This window comes from Linepithema humile, chromosome 1 (assembly GCF_040581485.1).
Source record: "Linepithema humile isolate Giens D197 chromosome 1, Lhum_UNIL_v1.0, whole genome shotgun sequence".
In the NCBI taxonomy this organism is placed as follows: Eukaryota; Metazoa; Arthropoda; class Insecta; order Hymenoptera; family Formicidae; genus Linepithema; species Linepithema humile.
The window spans coordinates 32,932,173-32,951,114 of record NC_090128.1 but is presented as its reverse complement, the minus strand read 5'-3'; the positions used below and the strand labels follow the sequence as shown (position 1 = coordinate 32,951,114).

At 33.7% G+C, this 18,942-nt stretch overlaps 2 protein-coding genes across 4 annotated transcripts; one reads left to right on the top strand and one right to left on the bottom strand.

The window, feature by feature from the left end:
* Nucleotides 1–115: 115 nt before the first annotated feature.
* On the bottom strand, nucleotides 116–4,863 carry LOC105670988 (disks large-associated protein 5). Of its 2 annotated transcripts, none has more exons than XM_012364781.2 (5): nucleotides 4,209–4,863; nucleotides 1,046–3,369; nucleotides 734–932; nucleotides 516–665; nucleotides 116–439 (listed from the first exon to the last, which is right to left on the bottom strand). In XM_012364781.2, the coding sequence occupies exons 1-5, from the start codon at nucleotides 4,378–4,380 to the stop codon at nucleotides 390–392; spliced, it is 2,895 nt and encodes a 964-aa protein (XP_012220204.1). In that variant the 5' UTR covers nucleotides 4,381–4,863; the 3' UTR covers nucleotides 116–389. The 2 variants fall into 2 exon arrangements, with proteins under 2 accessions (XP_012220204.1, XP_012220205.1); XM_012364782.2 differs by having other exon boundaries at nucleotides 1,046–3,366.
* Nucleotides 4,864–4,983: 120 nt separating this feature from the next.
* On the top strand, nucleotides 4,984–18,942 carry Rif1 (Rap1 interacting factor 1). 2 transcript variants are annotated; one of them, XM_012364779.2, is made up of 15 exons: nucleotides 4,984–5,753; nucleotides 6,137–6,340; nucleotides 6,432–6,732; nucleotides 6,808–7,154; nucleotides 7,244–7,829; nucleotides 7,934–8,142; nucleotides 8,227–8,361; nucleotides 8,424–8,577; nucleotides 8,661–8,868; nucleotides 8,951–9,174; nucleotides 9,255–9,659; nucleotides 9,741–12,185; nucleotides 12,857–14,385; nucleotides 14,481–15,249; nucleotides 15,314–18,942. In XM_012364779.2, exons 1-15 carry the CDS (start codon nucleotides 5,653–5,655, stop codon nucleotides 16,037–16,039), a joined length of 8,343 nt encoding a protein of 2,780 aa, XP_012220202.1. In that variant the 5' UTR covers nucleotides 4,984–5,652; the 3' UTR covers nucleotides 16,040–18,942. The 2 variants fall into 2 exon arrangements, with proteins under 2 accessions (XP_012220202.1, XP_012220203.1); XM_012364780.2 differs by having other exon boundaries at nucleotides 4,985–5,753; nucleotides 15,329–18,942.

Genomic DNA, 18,942 nt, shown 5'->3' with positions numbered 1-18,942 from the left:
ATATAATTATATCGACTATTATATAATTATATTTCTGTAACATCTATAGTTCTGTATCTGTATTTGAAATTGTTTAATAGGCATGTTGCCTGTAGACATAATAGGCAATATGTAATAATGTTGCAGACAAAATATGTACATTTATTATAAATGCATCATACATTATTAAAATATGTCATTATATATAAAATCTTTATTCTAGTCTATATCGCATATTATTTATCTGAATATAACATATAATAAATATTTATATATGTGCTTTTTTACTTAAAAAATACGATATTATTAATCTTTAAAAAATATAATCAATTTTTCATATCTGCAATTTACACGCGATTTCTTTAAAAAATATAAAATAAAGATAAAAATAAAATTGAAAAAAATAATGATTAGTTTTTCGTATCTCGTAATCCTTGAGATCTTGTAATTCTATTAGGAACTGAAAGAAACAAATTCTGATTAATGCAATATTTATTTTATAAAATTATTACACTTTAAATAATGATAGAACTTACTTCGTTCAGGTGTAGTCCACGATATAAGATCTTCATCGGATATGTGTCTGCCTCGACTCTGTCTGAAGGAAGTCTTATTCCGATGTTTTTTTAAATGAGGAGTCATAGGTAGCACTGGTTTGGTTTCGGAACATACCAAACAGTCTTCAGCTATAATATATATGCGTGAAAGTATAAATGTACATATGTTTGAAATTATATAAGTAATATAGACTTACGGTTAAATGCAACACTTTTACGAGATGATTTTCTTCTTTTATCAACATTTTCTGTTAATATATTATCCTGAATCTCTGTTATATCATCTTTATCTCTTGTCATACTTTTATTTCCATCTTTTTGTGATAATTTTGCCAAGCTTTTTTTATGCGATTTTGTAGGACTCTTATTTTCTTTTTTACTAACATTTTTTGGAGTCTGAAAAAATTATTTTTATCGATTATCTATTTATTAAATTATAATAGTATAAATATATTAAGATACATATTCTAAATATTACATTGAAAAAGATCATTAATGTCATAACTCACCATTTTGCTTCTTCTGTTCGTCTTGGGGGTGTCAGTTGCTGTGATAGTTCTATTTCTGAGCACTCTTACTTCTGTATTATCTTCAGAAGCAATAGGCGTTGCAGACCAAATATTTATTGAAGGTGGCGTGTTAGATATGTTCCTGTCTTCAATTGGATTTTCTAAACCTTGATTGATAGTTCGTATATCATCCCATAACTTTTTAACAGACTCTGATGATATGTCAAATAAGTGCTCCTTAAAATCTGTCATATTCTGAATAGATGATTTAGATCTATTTCGTTTCTTTTTTATTTCTGCTTCTGCTGCGCCCATTTCATTCTCGGAGAAATCTTCAATATTTTCAGAGAAACTTTCAAATTTCAATTGTTTTACAGCATCAATGTTCTCTTGTGGGCTTGCTTCATTTAAATCAAGACCGTCTATCCTGTTTAGTGCAGCGGATAAGTTTAGCTTAACTTGCGTTTCTTCATCAAGAGGGACGTCAAGCGAAAATACTTCATCATCAAAATTGACTTTATGTGCCGACTTTATCCGAGTCTCTTTATTTATTAATTCTTCGGATTTCTTTAATATACTTTTACCTGGTGTTTGATCAGAATTAACGTATGATATTGTGTCGTCTAACTGAACTTCAGGTGTCTTACACATTTGACTTATTTTCATGACTGTATATGGACTCTTCATTCTTTTGGATGTGTCCGAAAATTGTGCTTTCACCAAACTTACTCGAGAACTCTCACGTCGAACTGGAGTCGATTTGTTGTGTTCCTTAACGTCGTGAGACTTGGATCTCCTTGTACTATGTCGAGTATTAACATCTTTAAATGTTATTGACTTTTTACCACTCGACGTAATATGTTTTTCATTTATATCTTCATCTTGTAATAACAAATCTTCTTTATTTGCTGTCCCTGCTTCAATTTTCTTTTTTCTAGCTGCTAAGATTATTGATCGAAGTGAACTTGGCTTCGACGAGACAGTTTGCTTTTTCGGAAGCACCCGTTTTTTGGCAATTGGTTTGATCGTAGTATGTTCTTCCTCTTGCCATCCTCTACTTTGACGTTCTTCCAGTTTCTTAAACCGCGATTCACAATTCTCGACTTCCATATACATCATATCCCAAAATCCTTGCAAATCTCTACACGTAACCAACATTTCTCCCCGACCAGTTTCACAATCCTGTACTAAATTACGAAATCTTTCAAACTTTTTGGTTATCAACAAATTTGTTTGTCCTACTGCTTGATTTATTTCATACTCAGCGTCATCTGGGACATCATTCTCCAGTCGGATTTTCGACCAATTTTGGCAAAGTTCTTGAAGTCTAAGTGTTTCTTTCTTCAAGAGAAATTTAAAGTACTGAGCAGTGCGTTCCTCGTCTTCTACGGATATGTTTAGGTTTTGCATTACAGTATCTTTGGTTGGAATTTCGTTGGATGATAAACGACCGATACCAAGGCGCTGCTGTTGTTCTTTTCTGGCATTTTTCTTACCACGACTTAGTGTAAGATACGGTGAAAAAACGATAAAATCTTCTTCCTTAGGACTTGAAGTTCTAAATCCTTTTTTAATATCATTTCTATCAGGAGTATTATAATTTAATTTTTCTAGTGAACTGTTTTTCGGTTTATCTATTTCAAATGTTGCATTATGTTCTTTATCTATATTGATTGTTGCATTATGTTCCTTATCTATATCGATTGTTGCATTATGTTCCGTATCTATATCGATTGTTGCATTATGTTCCTTATCTATATCGATTGTTGCATTCTGTTGTTCATTTATATCAATTGTTTTGCATTCTTTTAATTTCTCTTGTATAAAGAAGTCCCCTTTCTCTTGTGGAGTTGGTTCTATTTGCACAAGACCAAATAAAGGCATTTTTTTCACCCCAGAAGGAGGTCTAAACTTGTGACCAGCAGGAGCGAATGATTCGTGCTTTTTAATAGATGATGACTTCTTAATAGCAGATGTTGACTTTCTTTCCATTTTATTCGTAGAATGTTTTATTGAAGTCAAAGTAGTATTCTTTGAAGTAGTTGGTGCTTGCTTGATACTAGTAGAAGCAGCTGCTGCTTTAGCTCGTAATCGTTTTTCCGTAGCCTTTGTAATACCTTTAGGGACATTATTTGGCCGTTTTGCTTGCTGAGGTAACTTTTTATCTGTTCTAATCCTAGGAGAACATAGAGAATGATGAACAACTCCAACTTTAAATGCAGGTTTTTTCTTCGCAGCTTCCATTTTCTTTTTTCTATCGCGATCCTCTCTCCATTTTATTAATTTTTTCATAAGTTCATCCTTAATTTCAGCTTTATTTTCTACTAAAAATAATAGAAGTTTCTTATTAGCAATCCATTATTTAATATCTAGAATCTATTTACATATTACTTCGTAGAAAAATGACACAAGTGAAAAATTAGCATTTTTGAGATAATGAAAGGAAATTGATTCATGACATACTTTTAAAGAATACATTATGATTAAAAGTATATTACATAGAAAGAAAGTTATGCATATTCACTATCCTAATAAAAACATTCTAATTTTGAGATATTTTCTATCAACAGAGCGATATATATACACATATATATACATATGGTTCTTAGCTTATTATACTTTCTAGCTATTAATAAATAAGACTAATATATTTCAATTTCAATAAAATCATAATACAACATACAATTTGATATTGCAAAATATATATATTTTAATATTGAATTATCAGTCTCTATATGATTACATTGTAACATAAGATTATACATTCACATAATAAAATTTCTTGCCAAATAAAACATCACAACATGCTATTTCATACATCAATTAGACACAATTTTATCAATAATCTTATAAAATTTATAAATCAAAATTTATCCAGAAATAACCAACCTTATTACATATAATCGAGTTTATCTCATGCAAATTTGAAGAAAGAATAACGTATTTGAAAAATAATGAAAGATAGTGACCTTCGTCAAACAATATATTAAACATCAAGCAAAAAAGAAAAACATGAAAATGTTTCAATAATAAATACATAATTAAAGATGATAGATAAAATTTTCTTGAAAAAGAAACTAACGGATCTAATTAATTCCAATGCAATTATCGTCAAGATGCAAGCTGTACCTCATAAAATAATTAGAAATAATTGAGAACTTACCGAGCTGTGGACTTGTGGATGCCGAAACGTCGCGTAGGTCACGGTTGAAATTGAAGGCTCGCGATCGGTCTTCTTTGCGTGACTTATTTCTCCTAACAGCACGTAAATCCCTCTTGTGATCCGCGTCACCAAATCCTGGACGTGGATTTTTATATTGGTTCTTGAAATCCATTTTCTAATCAGATTTCTTTCCAATGACGTTCGCAACTGTTCGTTCTCGAATAACGGGCAGTCAACGGCAGTACAACTGAAAATCACTTTAAATAGTTGGTTATAGCGCTGAACGTCGAGATGATAAACGCGCGAAAGGCTCCCATTGGCTAACTCATGTAACGAGATCAGTACTGCCAATCGACGATAAGAGTATATTCAGACAAACTTGTATAGCGCATAAGCATATGCGTAAGGAAATGGATTGGTCTACTTCCTTATGCATTTTTTTATGGATATAACCTAAATCGTTCAAAAAATAACAGTATGCAACTGTCGAGTAACAATGGCAGTAAATTTCGGAACGCAGCCTGTATATGATGATCAATGTAAAATAATAACATTTTTCTCCCTAAAAAAAATTAGATTTAATTATTAATTATACACTTTTCTAAAACCAAATCTAAAAAGTAACTGCAAATTGCAAAAGTAATGAAACTGCTCTAAACATGAAGTAAAATGTTTCTTTTCATAATATAGCATTATATAAAAAATATGATAATTGTTTTATTTTGTTTGTGCGTGATGTTTGTGTTTTTTGACAGTTGGTATTGTGCATAATATATTATTGAGCAACATTGCAGCATCGAGATCGAAGAATCGAAAAGTTGGCAGCCAGGTGTTTTTCCATCGAACTATTCGATCAGAATTATTACGACTCATCGTGACATCGAATGGCAACCGACGAGTTTATCTTCTCGGTTTCTCCTCACCAAAATGAAAACACTGACCGAAAGTGGAGATAAAACTAAACGCGAACACGAGCGCCTTTGTGGAGTCTGGCTGGCGCGCGAAGCTGGTTGGCGTGCGGCAAAACAAACGCGAGCTCTAAATTCTTGCTTGTCGACAACGCCGTGAGAAGATAAGTACTGAAGAGAAAAGAGCTTGACAGCACATCTGGAAACTGCGCATAGGAAAAACACAGAAAAGCACAGTGTATTTCCGTACTTTGGACAAACGTGCCATTTCGCGTTAATTCGCGACGCGGAAGAGAATTGTTCGCGTCTCTTCTCTTTCTCACTCTCTCGCTCTCTCTTGAGCGAGCTTTGTCGATCGTGTCGGACGTCGATTCGTTCCGGGCGCGAAAAATTTTTTTTTTAACGCTGGGACGAATAACGCGTTGTGACACGCGGGTAAAAACGTCCGAAGAAAGGAGAATCCGGCCGACTCGCGTGCGCGACACGAGATGAACAATCGGTAGTCATCATAAAAGGAAGGAGGTGGACGCGACGAGATGGCTACGACCGCGAGCACAACTTTCTCGCGGATGATGAAGACATTGCGGGAAAATGGCAATGTCAAAGAAAAACGCGAGGTTTTAACCTATATCACCAGGTAAAGTATCACGGGTCTGCCCTCATAAAATTCTTTGTCATGCATGACAAGACAGAGGAGATGAGACATCATAATTGTTTCCTCGTTTAACAAATTGCTGCATTAGAATTAACAACTCTTTGTTGGACGAATTAATATAATAATGAGTTTTAAATATTAGATCTTAATTCTTTAATTGTATTATACGTTCTAAATATGTAACAAGATAACATTTCAGATTTTAAACAAGTAAAATAGAAAAAATAATCAAAAAAGTACATAAGACACTGCAGAGAAGAAAGAACTGTTTTTTTGTTGAGTGTTTTCTTTGAGAATTGTAGATTAATTGCTGCAACTTGAATTAAATGTAAATTTTATATTAAAGCATATTATTTATCTTGCAGTCAAGCTAAAAAATTGGAATCGAGTGGTATTATTAAAGAAGAAAAGTACAAGGAGTTATGTAGGGTGGTTATAGAAGTAATTTCGAAGTATGAAGGCAGTATACAAAATGAAGCATTAAGCGCCCTTAATGCTATTGTGCGAGAATTTCAAGCACACTCTATCAATCTTTTTGAAGCCATGTTACCAACAGATAGGAGGACAAGGTTTGTCTTTATATTATACTGTTGAGTTTATATTATAAAAATCTATTTACTTTAGATTTTAACAAGATACTAAGCTCTTATTTTATTTCAGAGTAAAAATACTTAAATTATTGGAGGTAGTAGATGACAATGCTATTTCTGCAGCTTCTAAGGATGGACAAGCTCTGAACTTTTTTAAAGACTGTATGCTTAGTGTACAACCTAATTTTATGGCATGGATAACGCCAACTGCATGTGTAGATAACATACAAATGCTGATAGAGGTTGAACAACAACAGCTATCAGATGAAGAAAAACTAGAGGAGGATACAATCAGTTACTCCATTATTCTGTTGCATAGATTGTATAAATTAGCTGCTACAACGTTTGACAGTCATTTAAATATTCAGAGGGTATAAACATACATGATTATATCGTGAACAATTCTTGAAATTCTAATTAGGATTGTAAACATTTTTTTTTTCCAGTTTGATACATTATTGTTGGACAAGATAGTAACATTGGCCTATATGGGACACAAGCGACAACGTGCCCCTGCTTTAAAAGTTTTGCAGCAAGCTGTTGCAATTAATATATCTTTACGTATTTGTGAAGACTATCCTGCTTTATGGGCAAAGTATAAAGAAAATTTACAATCTACATACTGTAAACGCATGTTATTGCTGGTAACAGTATGTGATCCAGATTGGACTATTCAGTGGAATACCACTATCCAGTTCCTTGGTACAGATCTTCATCGTGGTGCTAGTCTTATCAATAATTTACTAAGTGTTGAGGAAAAAGCTTTTAAATCTACTGATCCTATTATACGCAGGTAAACGTACAGTTCTGTATGATTAAATTGATTTTTATTATCCACATAATGAAGTAATAAACTAACACTATTTTTATTATATTTTGCAGACAAGCTTTTCTTTCGTGGAAATTATTGATTGACAATTTTGCTTTAGATCATCAAGAACTTGCTACTGCCAGAAGGATAAAATTGCTTTGCATTCCACTGAACGCTAAAAATAGTAAAACTGAATTAATCGCATTAACGAAATTGGAAGTTTGGTGGCATTTAATTATTAAATTGTATAAAGATGTCGCAAAATTTGCTACTCCCATTATTACGCATTTCCTAAATTATTGCTTTGGACCACTTGGAGACACACCACTCCTTTCTTCTAAATTTGACGTTGTTGCCTCTCCAGGCAAACGATTCTTTAAGACAAAAGTAGTTGCAGTGGATGCCTTGTATCAATTAATTGTGAACAAGGAAGATATTTTGACAGTTTGTGGTCCAATATTAGAAGAGAAACTGCCTAATGCTATATCTGACGCAGTATTTCAAGAATGTTCCAAGAGCATTATTCACAGCATTGGAGAGGCTTTACTCATTCTTGGTCAACTCACAGATCAAGAATTGAAAAGTCGTTTTCAGCGTGGCAAACAGTTGTGGGCAAGCTTGATGACATATATAAGAGATACAGCACTCAAAGAAAAGGTTACTATTTTTTATTTTCTTATTTTTATGGCATATGATATGAATGTATATAACGAAGAGATTTTGAAAAAATTTTATACTGAATTTTATATTGAATTTTACAGGATCATTTGTATAAAGATGTAATACTAGTTGTAACTGAATTAGGGAATCATATAAACAAACCTATGGTGAAAGATATGATTTTTGACGTAATTCTGCCACACGTCCATCAACTCGTGAAGGATGCTGAGCTTCGTGACAACGCATTACCAGAATTGGTGTTAAAACTTTTATCATTTCCAATGCTCGAGGAAGTGCCAAAGTATCTCTCGTACGTATATATTAAATTAATGACTTGTTTGTATCTATCTATATTGTTCTATATATTATACAAGCCTTTATTATTATATTGCAGGGATGATGGAAATGATTCAATTAAGTGCCTTTTGAAACGATGTATTAGTTCAGAATTTACATATTCTTCAGGTGTGTTTGGATTTCTGGAAACAATAATGGAAAATTTGGAAGTAAACAATCAACATAGAGATATGTAAGTCTAAAAAGTCTGTTAATATAATCAGTGTTTGACAATAATTACATAATATGTTACAGGGTAGTTTACTTGAACTTGTGGACTATAATAGCGGAAATATTAACAAAATACATGCAACAATCTGAAGCCCATAAAAACGAATATCAGTTTAAAAATGTGAAGCCGATTTTGGCATTTCCATTTCAAATTGCAACTCAGAAAAAGCTTGATCAGGTTCACATAATTTTATAGACTTCTTTTTATCATCATTTGTTCATATCGGATGACAACTTTCTTATATATTAATATTTTTACAGATACAAGAGCAAATACCAGCGTGGAAAGCTTTATATAAACAACTCGTGTTACAATCAGATTCGATAATTAAAATAAAACCAAACGAAATTTTATTGGATACTGCAAATATGATGCGAGATTGCTTAAGAACAAATAAAAATTGTTGTTCTCTCATTGTAAACTGCTTTGACACTTTATTGAGCACTCTTGATTATGAATCCTTACTGGGTATGTACTCGATTGTATTTTATTCGAAATAATATTAACACTCAAAATGTAATAATGCAATAATACATAATTTATGTTTCAGATCGAGATGAAATTCCTTCTATCTTGCAGTTAATACTAGACGTTATAACTGTTTCTTTTCACTATATACAAAACACTAACGCTGAAGCAACTCTAAAAACATTATCAGCTTTACTGATTACTGTATTTGGACACAATTTAGAAAAAGTAGTGTTGTATCTGCACAGATGTAAATCAGTGATTGAACTTATACTTACATCGCAAATGAAGGCATCTGTCAAAGAAGTACGACATCCATATTCTTCACGAAATATTCTAATTTGCATTATTTATGTTCTTTTTTAAACTAGCAATTTTATTTACAGATTACAAGCACATGGGAATACATAATCAGTATCTTCAAAGGGCTCAATAAACATTTAGATCGTGAACTTTTATTATCGTACAAACAAGTGATTATAACGGCCATGAAACACAATAATTCAAATATAAGATCTTTAACACAATCTATTTTTGAAGTTAGAGATGGCTTAGACGATAGCGCTAAGTCTGTTTTAGATGAAATAAGAAAAATAGAAAAACCTGTATCTCATTCTACATCTGATAGTGTCGCAAAGAAAAAAGCAGAAGAATCAAAAGAAGTGCGTATGGCTGGCAGCTTTTTGAATAGAAAATCTAATACAAACCTTACGTTAAAGTCGTTGCCCAATGATCCATCAAAGAAGACTGTTAAAAATACGCTTAAACTTGAACCTGAACCTGATTCACAGGTAAATATTTTGATTTTATTTTGCACACATTTTTACATTTATTACGCAATCAATGTTCTACTTTCTTAATTTTGTTTACAGGACTATGTGTACATAAAAACAGATTTGAAATTTGATGTTAATCGTTTGACTGAGCATCAAAAAGAGACTTTAAAGAAAAAAAGAGAAGATATACCAGCATTATATAATGATCTTTCTCAATCATCTTCGCAAAACTCGCAAAATTTGCAAGAATGGTTTGATATAAAAGCCAAATGCATTAACGAATCGGATAAAGCCAATAATAAGAAAAATGAGCTCACACCACGTAAATTCATTGATAACGATGCTGACAAGAAACATAAGGTCAAACAAACAGAATATTGTTCTTCACCGGGCATAATAGATCATATTTATAGTAAAAGATTGGATGATACTGTTGAAGAAAATATCGTGGATACAAAGCAAAACGAAGATTTAATGGAAAAAATTGAGAAAGAAGGTTCTAAGAAAAAACAGGATAAAAAGATGGATACATCAAAACAGACAGATTCCAATTTGGCATCTTCCAGTGGACAAAAAGCTATATCAGAAACAAACGAAAAAACGGCTGTAAATGAAATAAAATCCATTGCGAAAAAATTAAATTTTGAATCTCGCGAGGAGTTTCCTGAAAATAAAACACACGAACGAGGATCATCCCCGTCTATGTTAGACAGTAACAAACGACGACAGTATTACAATCGTAATAGTGTTACAAAATTGAATTTATCGTTAAAAAGTGATGAAACTGTGGAAAGTCAAAAAGATTCAAGTGCGTCAAATGTACAAAAAATATTGAAAGTGAAAATTACTCAGGAAAAATTGGATACGAACGATAAAGAAAAGGAGTCAGTTGACGACGCTGAAGTTAAAGACAATTCCAATGAAAATAAGAAAGGCATAAAGCGCAAATACGTGTCAGATACTGAATCAGACGGAACCATGCAACGTCGAAAGCGGAAATTGGTTAGTGAGGACGGTGGTGAAACATCGCGTTGCAGTGATGTATTCTCGGATATAGACATGGAGAATGTGACGAAACGTACGAAAAATGAAATATCTCGTTTAAAAATCGACATGGTGTTCGACTGTCCTTCGGTAAATCGTCGTCGAGTCAAACATTCGGATGACGAAAAAGAAACAATTACGCATGGGTTGAGAAAATACGGGACACCTGACAATAGGCATTTGAAGTTGAAATCGATGGATGCGAAATTTACAGAAGGATCAAAGAAATCTCCAAAATTGGAGAAGAATGCGAAAGACGCAGATGATCACACAGATCAAGGAATACTTAAAAGGCGGGGGAGAAGAAGCACAAAACAAGAGGCCAACAAGAGTGATTCGGACGTTAATAAAGAAGTTAAAAGACTCTGCGATACCAGTGACAAAATATCTGAATCAAAGAGCTCGACGGACATAGATAGGACGCATGCAGCTCCGACATCTAGCCAAGCGATAGAAGACGTAACGACTGATACAGTAGAAAGTGAAAAACCTGATAAAAACACTTTTGAGTCTGACACAAGTGTAAAGACTCCGGAGCTTGCGGAACCAAGTGGACAGAATCAGGAAGACATTGAGGATTTTGTCGAAAGCTCGCAAATTTCTACCGTTAGTTCAAAATTAGATAAAAAATGTACTGAGAAACAATGCTTTATTAAGATCAACAAAATGAATGTTATTGTTAAGACTTCAGACATGACTGAAATTGAAAAAAATTACGTACCTGAATCCATCCCCGTAGATAGCGGTGATGACAATGTGCCCGAGTCATGTGAGCAATCAGCTGAGGCTAATCCTAACAATAATACAGAAGTGAGCGATGAGGGAGACAAAGATAATGTAAAAGACTTCGTTCAGGAGACTGAAAATTCTAACACGAAGGTTTTAGTTGCGGAAGGTCAGAAGGCAGTCGACAATACATCGGCGACTAAAACTACAAGTGTAACTAGTTTTTCTTCGCCGAAAAGCGGTGGCAAAGTATTTGCTAAGCCTAAATCCTTCACGGGACGTGCTGCCCATATGCTAGGTTTGGTCACGAAATCGCATATCGAAGGTGATAGTTCAAGTATTGCGCTCGAGGATGAATCGTCAGTGAAGAAGTCAAAAACCAAGGACGCGGAGAATGAAACGAGCAAAAAGATGCCGACGGTTATGGAAATGGATAAAATAGGCGGACCTTCCGGTAGCCGACAGGAAAAAATTTTCAACAACATGAGATCGCACGATTACTGTGCGCTTCCATCGACATTTACCACTTTGAAGAACGACGGCGAGAAACTTTCGTTTAAATCGGACAAGACTTTGTCTGATCCTTCAATGGAAATATCAGTTGACAAAGACAATGAACAAGATGCATCATCCGCGCATGAGAAAGATGATCTACCGATGTTGGAATGGTCAAGCGCTAATCCACCGTCGTTAACTGCATCACCGAGCGCTAGTATTCTTAAACGTCACCGCTCGAGTGTACCAGAACCAGATCTAGATTTAACTCCTAAGGTATTTTTTCCATAGTTTATATCAGCGCTCGGAATTAGTTGCACATTTCGAGCCGATTCAGGAGACGACGCCTCCTGTTCCTCCACTACCGCCCGGCCGCTGGTGGTCGAGCCGCCGATAGCTCTAACGCAGGAGCGTTTTATATAAGAAATAGGCTGGGTTGTTGAGGCACTTCTCAGAAAATAGTAATATTTTCTTTGCTACATAAATGTTTATTTTTATTAATAATTAAATATATATATATATATATATATATATATATATATATATATATATATTATGTATTAATGAAAATAAACATTATTTATGTAGTGAAGAAAATGTTACGATTTCCTGAGAAATGCCTAAACAATCCAGCCTATTTCTAATATAAAACGCTCCTGAGCCAGAGCTATCGGCGGCTCGGCCGCCAGCGGCCGGGCGGTAGTGGAGGAACAGGAGGCGTCGTCTCTTGAATCGGCCCGAAATGTGCAACTAATTCCGAGCGCTGGTTTATATTATTAGAATATAACAGTTTAACAGTAATGTGCAATCTTTGATATCTCCAAAAATATTATTTTAAAAAATCTCATGTTACCTTTTTTTCTATCTCTCTTTTACGGATTGTGTATTATATTTCAATATTTATCGCTTTATTAAATTTATATGTTTATAAAATATGTTTGTTACAGCGAAAACGCGTGAGCTTTGCAGATCCACCAGTATCGAAAGAGATGGGTTATGAAATCTCCACTACAGATTCTTCAAAAACAACGAAATGTTCTCTGACACGCGGTGCTATGTCAAGGAAGGATTCCTCGCTGAAGTTCAAGCAGAGCAAACTTAAATTTGTATCAACTGATGCAGAAAAAGTAACAACTGAGAGTGACGCTCAAAACGAAATTGACATAGAGGATACTGAAGCCGAGAGAAAGAGTGAATCGCTAGAAAAAACATTATCTGAACTGAGTTTGGAAGCTATGATGGACATTAATGAGCCTGGCAATGCTTCGGAAACCGATAATAAACACAATTCCCATTCAGAAATTACGATTATCGAAGAAATAGAGGTAATGGAGGAAATCGTAATAGCTACGCCTAATGTTTCGGAGAATCAACAGCTTTCAACTTCGAAAGATCCGCAAAACTCCGTTAATATGCTGACAGATCACGTCGGAACGCAAGATTCCGAAACACAGCAAGACATCTTTGATGGGGTAGACACGAATAACATCAATACGTCTATCCAAAATAGTTCGGTGGATTCTATTAAACTGAATGTGACTGATGACTCTGTGATAGCGGCTTTACCTACCAAAGACAGCAATTCGATAAACATGGAGGATACCGTAGACGTCCAGAATATTACTGAATTGAATTCCACTGCAAATACAGATGATATATTTTGCGGAAAGCTAATGCGCACCAGTACGCACGCGACAGAAAATCTGACAGAGCAGGACACTTTGCCGGTGACAGACTCCATATTTTCGAGTTTGGCAAGCCAAGACACTCAAAGTCAACCGACACAGAATAATGCGCAGGTCGAGCCCGAATATCTGGATTCCGTCCAGCCTTTTTATCCAACATTGTCGTCGTGCGTGGAACCAATCGACACTATCATCGAACAGTTAACTTATCCTATGTGGAAACGAAACTTATGCAGCTACTTTGGAAACAGAAGTATAAACACGATCGGCGAGTTGGCCAAATTATCGGAACGCGAAATTAGCAGATTGCCCGTGAAAGGTAAATCAAAGATCGAATATGTGAAGAATGTTCTGCAACGTTTTGAAAGCACAAGCATGCCGCAAGCGAATCCTCCCTCCGAAAGCGTGTCAAATGTCACGGAAGTGCAGAAACGATTGCCCGCGGTGGAGAATCCGCCAACTGTACCATTCGTTCCGGTATCCAACATAGAAACAGTATCTACGACAATGAACAATACAACCTTAAGCTGTAACAAGCCGCTTAATCTGCCTACTGGAAATGTTTCTAATAACCAACCGACAGAGAATTTGGATAAAACACAGTCTATTAACAGTGAAACGGATATATCATCAGAATCAATGTATTCTGGAAGTTTTGCTCTGCCAACATTGGGCACTTTTAGAGACACTGAACAGACAGGCGCGGCGATACTGATCGCTCAAAACACGCCTGCAATATGTACAAATAACATTATATACATGCCAGCTTCTCAATTAACCTTCGAAAATATGTACGTAATTTTTTATGTTTTTATTTTATTATAGATCAATGTATTGTTTACATTTACAAATTTTTAATATGCGATAAAAATTATGTTTTGTTTAGTGCAACTGTGAACGAAGCACCGTCTTCAAGTGGGCACGCAAACATGTCGTCATCATCTTCTACTACTACTACTACTACTACTACTACTACTACTACTAAATTCAGACGCATATTACCTCGTCCATATTTAAACGAATGTGGACCCGAGATAATTCTCCCACCACTCAAAACGTACATAAAAAGGCGAGAGGAACCTGTTGTTAAGCGAGATGAACCTGTCATCAAGCGAGATGAACGTGTCGTCAAGCGAGATGAACGTGTCGTCAAGCGAGATGAACGTGTCGTCAAGCGAGATGAACCTGTCGTCAAGCGAGATGAACCTGTTGTCAAGCGAGATGAACCTGTCGTCAAGGGAGATCAACCTGTCGTCAAGGGAGATCAACCTGTCGCCAAACGAGATCAACCTGTCGTCAAGCGAGATCAACCTGTCGTCAAGCGAGATCAACATATGGTTAAGCGAGATGAACCCGTCATCAAGCGAGATGAACCTGTCGTCAAGCGAGATAAACCTGTTAGCACGCGAGATGAACCTGTTGTTAAGCGAGATAAACCTGTCATCATGCCAGATAAAGCTGTCACGCAAGATGAAGCTGTCACCACGCACTCGTCCGTCGGTACCAATACCGAAAGTACTTCGAAAAGGAAGATTACTATGTCCGTTGAATCTCAAATGACAACTTCGGATTTACTAGATGAAATCGACGTAAATCTTGTGTTGGAAAATGCAGTTAGAAGATGCAGTCCTGAGGCGCTCCTTTCGCGATACAAGGTAAGTTTTGTTTACCTTATATCAATTTTATCGATTACATCAGTATTATCTTATATATAAGTAGCCACTTTATTTTCAGACAAAGATGGCGCATTTGAACGACACTGAATTGGTAAAGGAAACCCTGAGGATGCTCGATGTGCCGTGCAGTCACAAATTCAATGAATTGTCGTTAAAATCAGCAGCCCGGGCGTGCGGTGTCAGCAAAGTTCTCCTTAGGTTACCTGACATCTTCAATTCCGACAAACAATTCTTCGAAAAAGTGCTTAACGTGTACAGCAAGAAGCTCAGTATAAACGATTGTTTGAACGTTTTCGATTTTAGCAAAGTAAAAAGCGCGATCTTGCAAAAGTGCACGTCGTCTGAACTCGTCGAGATGCTGTCCGACAAATTGAAGGAGGACCAGCAAGAAGGCATTACACAACCTGTGCCGACGTTGTCCAGCCTCGACGCGATGTTACAAAGATTGCCGATGGATGTGATCATTAGTCACACCGTGGCGAATGAGGAACTTATTCCGGCGTCGGTAGTTCTCGACATAGCTTTGCAAAACAACAGCTCGGGAGACATAGCGCAGGCATTAAACCAGTCCCCTGTGCTGGCCAAACGTGTCCTGGACAAACTGTGGACGAATCAATACACGATCGCGAATATCGACAATGATGAAGTATCCAAAGAGAGTTTGCTTAACATTTTTAAGAGTGTGTGCTCGAAATTGACTGAGCAAGAATTGTTGAATGCGTTCCACGAGGCTATGTCAAGCAAGCTCATAAAGAGTGAAAAGAAATAAGTCGGAATTGACGGAAATCACAATTCTAGATTTAGTATCGAACAACGTGACTGATGTGTGTTTCTTTTTTTCTTTTTTTTTTTTCCATAAAAGTATCGACATATCTTGTATATTGAAACCAATTATTTCACTTATCTTTCTAAAATGCTGATTATTTGAATTTGTTTGTGACAGTTACTTCATATCTGCATCATGTAATCACTTAACGACTTCTACGTTATCTCTGTTACCACTGCTAATTTAATCGGTTTCACTTGTAAGTATTCATCATGTTAAGCAAGATACACCTTATATTTACATTTTCATACTTGTAAACAATTATGTGAATGTTACATTAATTCTCGTAATACCAGGCAGATTTCATGTATTGTGATGATAAGAGATGATTTGTGTTTATTAAATAAAATTAATACTCTTGTATGGAATGATTAATAATTGTAGGAGAAAGGTTTTCTACGAATGATAAAGAAAAATAATTTTTTTTTTTAACATGAAATAACGATAAATAATCAGAATATTCACTTATATTTTATATGTTAATTTCACTTTCAATTAATTTCATTCCTTATTTGTGCATCGTCTTATCTTATGTATATTTTTTAACTTTGTCTTTTAATTGTGTCTTTTTAACTGTGTTTTTTAATTGTGCTTTTTACAATATTTATGTCTTAATATATTGGTTGTAAATTGGTGTTTTCTTGTAGGTTTCTTTATTTTCATTTTATTTCTTATATCTTTCACTATTTGAAGAAAAATTGCATCTCCTGCATGTATGGACTTTTCTCTATTCTTTTATCTTTTCTTTTTTCCCCAAGGAAATAACCGATTCAAACAACATATCTATCAATATTTTCGAAAAAATAGATATTTAAATCGCATAGAAATAAAAAGATTACAAAACCAGTGATAAACTCATAAATTTGTTTCTTATTTCGTTGGTATTGCGAGGATTTATAATAAAAAGATAGCTGTTTTTAATCGATTGCGCTATATTACAATACAACAATTTATATATTTACATAGCTAGGAAAGCTTTTTTTGCTACTTTGATCAGAAATCTAGTTAAAGTATACAAAAATCTACATATTTGCATTTTAGACTTTATAGTTTATATTTTTTGAAATTGCAGTCTTACTACTTTAGAATTATTCAATGTTCTTCATAATAATTTTTAATATATAATTAGAAATATTAATTGTGATTATTAGTGCATTTGCATTCACAGGGATATTTAAAGGTCCCGATTGTTCACTTGTTTCACTGTAATCATGTTTAATTATGATATGATGTCAGAAACGCGAGAAATCAATTGTACCAAATTTCGTCTCACATACTGAAATTAATTTTCGCGTGTTATTATTCACGTTTAATGGTATAAAGATTGGCAAGGTATAGTGAAGACTTCTGATCCATAAATTATATATAAAATAAATTAATAATAAATGTCATCAACTGTTATAAGTGTTATTAGAAAACTCATTTTTATTAGAAAATTAGAAATTTTTATTAGAATTAGAATGTGCATTTATCAATACAGGGGAGAGAATTTTTGATGCATTTTAATTTATATTGTAAGAAAATAGTGCATTTCTCGCTTCTGACAATTCACTGATTCTCTTTGTCTTTTATAAATATGAAGCAGTTAAACCATTAATTATACGTGGGAAAAAAGTTTACTAGCGCAACAAATTTTACACTGTTGTAGCAAATATATTATTTTTTTGTGAACTGCAAAGAGAATACTAATTTTATTCAAAAATAATATTGAAAAATCTATAAATTATATCGCTATTATAACAAATTGATTTTTTAATGACGACAATTTAGCTACAATAGTAGAATGCATTTATTAGAAACAAATTATTTTATTGCAGCAGCAAATTAATATTTATTTTTGTAAACAAATGTATTGAGCAAAATTTATCTATTCTGCCAACAAAGTAAATTTTACTAATATGCCAAATAATCTGAAAAATTAATTATAGTAGCGAAGCTTTGTTGTCGAATTTTTGCTATCGTATTTAATATGTAATATGCAGCATAACGCTTTCGTTAGTAAAATTGTTTTTTTTCATATATAAATGAAATTGCTTCTTGTATAAAAAAAAAAAAATATGATTGTTGTATGTAAATGCACCATAAATGCCTAATAATTGCAATTGCCTACTTTAAAAATCCATTTTTTTTAAATTTTTATTAGATGATTTGCCAAATTATAAAAGTGACCAAATTATAAAAGATATATTGCGTGCGTTTCTGAACAAATATAATGATTACCATTTTTATAAGTAAGATTAAATACGTAATTACCGATAATTATTTATTTCTTTAAACAATAAAATTCTCGTTAATTATGAAATATGTATAAAAAATTTATATAGGGTGCCTCTCTTAAAACTATTTTGAATGTGTTATTCTCTACAATAACACAGAAATTAATTGCTTTTAAAATGTAAATTTAAAAAATGTAAACTTTATAGTTTTGAAAAATTTTTTTTATGATCAGAGTTTTCAAGATGAGAAAATTATGATAAGAGTGACACTTTGTATATCTTTTGATTTTCAACATATTTCATTGTTACTACATTAAATAAGACAATTTATGTCAAATAGTACTCGATATGTGATCGATGTTTTTAACATACAATTAGCAGCAAATCGAAAAAATTTATAAATTTAAACAAATTTATTTGTAAAAAATTCTCATAAGATGGTGTCAAAAGTCATGAAATACTGCCTTTTCGGTTGAAATTGAATTCAATACGCTTACAGACTTGAAGATTTAATGTTTAGGCGACGTAACAGTTAATCAGTTTTTAAGTCTAAACATATATCTTTGTAAATATACATGTATGTATATTATTCACAATTATGAACGATCAATATATCCACTAATTAATATG

What these genes read in the sequence shown, in the direction of transcription:
- LOC105670988 (XM_012364781.2), bottom strand. Translation starts at nt 4,380, where the DNA reads ATGGATTTCAAGAACCAATATAAAAATCCACGTCCAGGATTTGGTGAC. An exon ending in ATCCACAAGTCCACAGCTCG is followed by an intron (nt 3,370 to 4,208) that starts GTAAGTTCTCAA and finishes TATTATTTTTAG; the next exon opens with TAGAAAATAAAGCTGAAATT. An exon ending in TAAAAGTGTTGCATTTAACC is followed by an intron (nt 666 to 733) that starts GTAAGTCTATAT and finishes TATATATTATAG; the next exon opens with CTGAAGACTGTTTGGTATGT.
- Rif1 (XM_012364779.2), top strand. Translation starts at nt 5,653, where the DNA reads ATGGCTACGACCGCGAGCACAACTTTCTCGCGGATGATGAAGACATTG. An exon ending in CCAACAGATAGGAGGACAAG is followed by an intron (nt 6,341 to 6,431) that starts GTTTGTCTTTAT and finishes ATTTTATTTCAG; the next exon opens with AGTAAAAATACTTAAATTAT. An exon ending in GAAGTGCCAAAGTATCTCTC is followed by an intron (nt 8,143 to 8,226) that starts GTACGTATATAT and finishes ATTATATTGCAG; the next exon opens with GGATGATGGAAATGATTCAA.